At 58.0% G+C, this 6422-nt stretch overlaps 1 protein-coding gene across 1 annotated transcript in view; it reads left to right on the top strand.

Annotated features, from left to right (window-relative positions):
* The first annotated feature begins 3673 nt into the window (after window positions 1–3673).
* The window catches only part of PTPN23 (protein tyrosine phosphatase, non-receptor type 23), a 31824-nt gene continuing 29075 nt past the window's right edge, over window positions 3674–6422 (top strand). The window contains exons 1-2 of the mRNA XM_019508006.1: window positions 3674–3781; window positions 5545–5672. Coding sequence (XP_019363551.1) covers window positions 5635–5672 — 38 coding nt within the window. The 5' untranslated portion in view covers window positions 3674–3781; window positions 5545–5634. The remainder of the gene's footprint in view (window positions 3782–5544; window positions 5673–6422) is intronic.

Genomic DNA, 6422 nt, shown 5'->3' with positions numbered 1-6422 from the left:
GGTTTGTGCAGCTCCAGGCTTTAATGCCTTTGGGCACCAGGAACATGGGAGGATCTCACCAGGGTGGTGTACCCTGAGGAGCTGCAGGGACAAAACCACTTTAGGTCCTGGCGCGTTAGGAGGCAGTGGTGAGGAGTGCAGTGCTCTGACCTGCCTTATGGCAGTAAGTGACAAAACTCCTGTTATCCGAGGATCCCGCAGCACCTGTTGGACCGGTTGTGTTTCCCCTGAGCCCACCCTGATGCATGCAAGAGGCTTGTCGGTTCCTCACTGGCAATATAACCCGAACCCCAGTCTCCTGCCTCTCCCTCCCGCTCGCTGTGTGAGCTTGGGAGTCCTTCGTCTCCCCTCCAGTCTGAAATGGGGAGGTTGCCTGCCCGAAAGGCCAGCCCAGTTCTTGGGAAGCGCTGGATCCTCTGGAAGATCCTGTGGAAGTTGACTCCAGGAGCATCTGCTCTCAGCGGCTTGATGCCGTGGGCTCCCATAGCAGGGTGCAGGAGCTGTGCTGTCCCAGTGTGGCTGACAATTCCCCACTTCATTTGCTCTTGTAGCCCAGCCCTGGTGAGATGAGCCTCTTTGGCTGGTTTTCAGCTTGATGTTCGGCCTCACGTAGTCAGCAAGGCCCTGCCGTGATGTGAACATGACTGAGTTTGGTTGGCATGGAGTGGGGCCTCCCCCAGCTGGCACTCTGCTCCAGCCCACCCCGGGGCCAGTGACCCTCTCAGGGTGTGCCTTGCCACCTCTATGCCTGCGTGGGTGGAGCAGGAGTGAGGGGACAGGACAAACTTCCTGTGGACAGCACAGACCTGCCTTTGAGGTGCTCTGTGTTCAATGGCCGTGGTGCCCCAGACCTGCGGGAGGCTGTCCATTGGAGAAGCTTTGGCCACACCTGCTTACACCTTTGGAAGCTCTTGGGCTTTGCCTTCCTGCAGAGGTGACTTGGGCATTGTGCCCATCTTGGGGCCCATGCATGCTTGTGCACATGGTTGTAATGCAGGGCACAGTGCCTTGGGCCGTGTGGGACAGACCCCTGGTGAGCCAAACTCACCAGCTGCTACAGCAGTTGGTTTGTGATGTGGGCACGTACCAGTGCTGCTTGTCCTTCCCTGTCCCCTCAGCCCCCTACCCCCTCAGGGGTATGCAAGGCCTCCTGTAATTCTCAGAGGGAGTAGCAGGTTAATAGCTCAGCAAACAGCATTGTGGGCCATGCCCCTAGGAGCCTCACATGGACGCAGCACCTTGGGTGCTGTTTTGCATTATCCCCATCCTGGCCCTGCTGGTGGGAGTGCTGGCAGGCAGCCTCCTCATGGGGACCCTCCATGGTGGGTCCCAGCCATGTCCTGGGAGGCTCCTGGCTCATCCCGGAGCTGTTTGAGTAGCGGCTCCCAGCACATTCACGAGGGATCAGCCCATGCCTCTCGCAGGGCTGCAGGGAGCGGTTGGCTGTCAGGTTGCAGAGCCTGTTCTCTACGCAGCATAGAGCTGTCTCCACGCTCCCCTCACCCTGCTCACCAGAGGCAGTTCCAAGAGGGCCAGCCACAGGCTGGAGGGAGTGGGCCAGGGGAGCACCTCGTCCCCATTCTGAGCTGAGAGGCCTCGGCTGGAGGGAGAGCTCGGTGGGATCCCCTTGTTCTACTGGATCCCCAGCGTGCTGAATGGTCCGTCAGCTCCTCACCTGCAGGCAGCGTTTGGCCAGGGGGAAGCAGAGCCCTGGGGTCTGGCCTGCCCTCCAGCCTGAGCCAGGGCTGCATCACACCAGGGTTAAAGATCAATGGGATCCACCTCTAGCCAGGTGCCCTGCCCCGCTCCTTTGGTGCATTGGCAAGGGCCACACCACGGGGGTTTTGTGGGCCAGACGTCTCCTGGACGAAGCTCACAGCCTCGTGATGACCACGCAGGTCCCGTGGGTGGGTGGTTGTGCTCGGGGGAGGGTGACCTGGCTGGGAAGGCACAGGCTTTCCACTGCCTTCTGGGCATTGTCGCTGCCTGATGCAGGTCTCACCCTTGCAGGCCATGGTCAGAGGCTCCTGCAGGTCAGGCTCAAAGGTCACAGACTACAGGTCCCTGTTGGCCCGAGTCCTGCATCTGCAGTGGTAATGTGCATTGCCTGGCACCGTGTCTTGTAGGCACGTCCCTGCCACGGCCTGGCCACCGCTCAGTGTCCCTGCTGGAGTCTGTGGCAGCTCTGCTGAGTGAGACCCTAGCAGAGAAGCTGCTTTGGGGATTGGACCGTGACCACAGTTTGTCCTGTGCCAGTAGCATGGTGTTGTGGAGAGCAGTAGCTCAAAGTCATGCCTGGGCTAGGTTTGGACCAGGACCAGACCCAGGACTGAAGGGCAGAGGTTTTAGCATCCCAGGTTGCAGAGCTGGCCCCAGCATATCACCCTAGTGAGACCACCCCCACTCCCCTCTCCAGAGTCTTAAACCTACTCCGTGTCCTAGCACCTCATCCCTAAGGATTGCGCACAGAGCTTGGGGTCTGGTCAGGTACAGCCTGCTTCGTCTGACCTGTATGGCTCTCCTTCTGGGCCTTGCTCCTCCGTGTACCCTTGGCTGGCTGGTACAGTGAGAGTTGGGACTCCTGGGTTCTCTTCCCGCATCTGCCATGACTTGACTTACACCGTGGGCATGTAACATCAGGATCCCACTCCATGCTGCAAGCTGAGAGCTCAGCTCATCAGCCACAGGCCTGTGCCCAGCTGCTTGCAACACTCTCAAAGGCACCAGGAACTATGAGGTGGGGCTCTCTGCTGACCCCAAAGCAGCCAGCTCACAGCAGGCAGAGGCAGAGCCAAAAATAGCCAGTGCCTCCACCTCTTCGACTATGCCGGCTGCTGGCCTGACATGTCTTTCTGAGGGAGGCCTTACTTCCCCCTGAGCGCTCCCTGCCACGGAGCTGTGAGTCGCAGGCTCTGCCCCCGCTCCATCTCTGCAGCTGCTGGGGCTCTCCTGCATGGCCCAGAGAGGTGGAGTGCTCCAGCAAGTGGGCGGCACACTGCTTGGAGAGCGCAGCACACCTGGCACCCAGGGAACCTAAGGAAGCAGACGGCGGAGAGAGGCGTGTGGTCCTGGGCACTGCAGGTGCTACGCACAGTAGAGATCTCTGCTGCCTGCAGCCATAGCTCCTGGGGCTCCCACCCCGCTGGCCCTCCGTGCTGAGAGCTTGGGCGGTTGCCATGCCTATGAACAGCAGGTTATCCAGGAGGCTGCCTGTGGCGATCCAGCTCCCTGCCTGAGCAGGTGTTCTGGCTCTTCTCTGGTGGTTGGGCCATGGCTCTGATCCCTGAGGGTCACTTACACCTGTGGTCTTGCTTGTCCGTGCAGTGGGTCCGTAAGCCCAGCTTTGCATCACACAGCTTTCCTGTGGTTTCCCTTTCAGCCTCTGTTCCCGCATCTGGTCCTGGATTGCTGTGGTGTTGGCATGCACCGCAGGCTGCTGCCACGTTTCACCCCAGGGGTGTCTGCTTTCAGAGTAGACCCACATGGCTTGGTTTCTCTTGGGGCAGGTTAGCGAGAGTTTAGCACAACGTACCATAAAGGCAGACCAAGACATCTGCCTCCCTGTCACAGAAACTCTCCCCCAGTGAATCATCCCATTGGAAAGGGCAGCTGTGCTTGGGGAGCTGGCCTTTCTGCACAGTGGGTGTTGGGAGTCTCTTCCCTGCTGGTCCCAATTGCAGGCTCTGACTGGTCTTTCCTCCTCCAGTTTGTTCTGAAGAACTATGGGGAGAACCCAGAGAGCTACAATGAGGAACTGAAGAAGCTGGAGCTGCTCCGGCAGGTGAGCATGTGGCTGGCCTTGCCTGTGCTGTAGTGGGGACCGGCCCTGTGGCAGGCCAGAGCTCAGGCCAGTTAACAGCTGGAGCCACACTCAAGTGGGAGCCAGGGCAGGCTGTGCACCAGGGGCACCAGTGGCAGGGTAATACTCCCCTCTGTTCCTTCAAGGGAGCTGGTTTCAGGCCAAGCCACGTGCCTACAACAGTCCTTCCCAATATGGATGGTGGGAAGGCTTTGAGCCCAGCTGGCAAGAATCAAAACCACTGTGAGCTCTCACCAGAACGGTGCCTGCCTTGGCAGCCCCACAAGTCAGAGTCATGGGGCCTGAGCTTTCCTTCATGTCTGGCTTGTGACCCACGTGGGGGCCAAGGTAGGAGCTAGCACCTCACTTCTGTGGATAAAAAGCCACCTGGTCTCGGGCACTTTTCTGCATAGCCAGAGACAGACAGGACTCTTGTGGGTTGGGAGATGGATCCTGGCAGTAGTGCCAATACCCAGCCACAGTGCCAGGGGCCTGGGCTGCAAAGACGGACTGGAAAGGCCAGAGGCGGGAACATCAGTGCTGCCCATAGTGTGACTCCAGCTGTGGACTCCCTCTGTGGATCATGCTTATGCAGAGCTGTGAGGATTTGCTAGCCTAGCAGCCAAGCCCAGCCATTAGCATCACTTCAGGCCCCGCACCCTGGCTTCTGGCTGGTCCGACATAGAAAGAGCAGCCGGAGTCCCTGGCACTTTGAGCTGTCATCTGTGTGTGCAGTTTGAGGATGTATAGCACCAGCAAAATTTTAAATCCCCTGCGGACACCTTGGGCTCCCTGCTGGGCAGGATACAAGAGTACCTGCCTCTCAGTGAAATGCAGAGCCCTAGGGTGTGTGTCTGCCTCCCAACACGTGCTTGCTTTCCTCAAAATAGGATCATGGGAGCATAGAAAAGCAGGGCTGGCAGGGGCCCCATGCTCAGCTCCCTGCAGTCATCCCTGGCCAAACCATCCTAGACAACCTACTTTTACAAACTTCCAGCAAGAGAGACTACCCCACCCTCAGAGTCAGAAAGCTCTTCCTAATACCCACCCAAAACCTCCCTGGCTGCAACTTAAGACTGTTATTGCTTGTTCTGTCCCCTGCAACCATGGAGACCAGCCCACCTTCATCCCCTTCACAACAACCCCTTTCATATTGAAAAGCAGTTATCTGGTTGTCCCCACTCCCCCAGTCTTCCCCCCACTCCAAACTAAATCTTCCCGGTTCTCCTAACTGTCTCAAGGGTCTCATTTCCTAGGCCTCTAATCATTGGACTTCCCAGTCTGCCTACATCTTTCCTGAAGTGTGGGGCCCACAAAGCAGAGCTCGAGGGGAGGCCTCACCAGTGCCAAATAGTGGTAGAATCACTTCCCTTGATTTGCAAGTGATGCTCCTGTTAAAAGCCAAAAGCTGGGTTGCTATTTTTCCATCAAGAGCATGCTGTTGCCTCTAATTCAGTGTCTAGAGCTCCACCCAGCTTGATGAGCTCAGATCAGAGACCCACTGTGCTTTACGCTGCTAAGGAACAAGGAGAGAGTCTCTATCCCAAGGCACTAGCAGCCGCTCCTTGCTCATCACCAGAGAGGACCACTCTGGGAGTCGCCTTTGCCTTGGCACCAAGCAAAGTCCCTTTGAGAGGCACTGCTGTTGGGAGTACCAGTTGCCCCTCCCCTGGGAGCATCGCTCACCCCTGTCTGTAAGCACCGGACCTTTCTCTCATGCCTCCTACCCTCCGCTCTCTCCCCAGAACGCAGTAAATGTGCCCCGGGACTTCGAGGGTTGCAGCATCCTGCGAAAGTACTTTGGGCAGCTCCACTACCTGCAGAGCCGCATCCCCATGGGGGCTGAGCAGGAGGCGGCTGTGCCCATCACCTGGTAAGGCTGTGCTGTGCTCCCCTCCACTCCCCTTCGCATGATGGCAGGTCTGCGTCCAGCTGTCTGCCTGCCCTAGGGGAGCTCAGGAGCCCTTTCCCAGCATGTCCCAACTGCAGGAGTAGGGCAGGTGAAGGAGGGACTCCTGTGGACTCCAGGGGCATGCTGTGAGCCAAGCGGCTTTGTCCCTTGTCTGTTTCCTTGTGGATTCAGGCCCTTCCTAAACTGCTGGAACATCCTACTCTCCAACCTGCAGCTCTCCCACCCTGGTTATTGGGTGACCTGCCCTCTGACCAGCTCACCCCTCTCAGCCCTGTCCCTACCCTGCCTTGCAGGTCTTCTCCGCACCTCCACCCCTGCTCTTTCTCTCTGTGTTCCTTCCCACAAACTCCTGGAAGACCGATTCAGGCTCAACTTTAGGAAAAACTTCTTCACAGTGAGGATGTCCAGACTGCAATAAGATCCCTCCAGAGGTGGTGCAGTCACCTACCCTGGATATCTTCAAGGGGAGACTAGATGGTCACCTTGCTGGGGTCATAGTTTCTAGGGTCGGAAGGGACCTAAGCAGATCATCTAGTCCGACCCCCTGCCATGGCAGGAAAGAGTACTGGGGTCAAACGACCCCAGTAAGGTGGTCATCCAACCTCCTTCTAAAAACCCCCAGGGTGGGAGCCTGCACCACCTCACTTGGAAGCTGATTCCAGACCCTAGCCGCCCTGACCATGAAGTAGCGCCTCCTGATGTCCAACTTAA

Source organism: Gavialis gangeticus, unplaced genomic scaffold (assembly GCF_001723915.1).
Source record: "Gavialis gangeticus isolate Ggan-Ray unplaced genomic scaffold, GavGan_comp1, whole genome shotgun sequence".
Taxonomy (NCBI): Eukaryota; Metazoa; Chordata; order Crocodylia; family Gavialidae; genus Gavialis; species Gavialis gangeticus.
The sequence above is the reverse complement of the archived record's forward strand: the minus strand, read 5'-3'. Positions and strand labels throughout refer to the sequence as shown.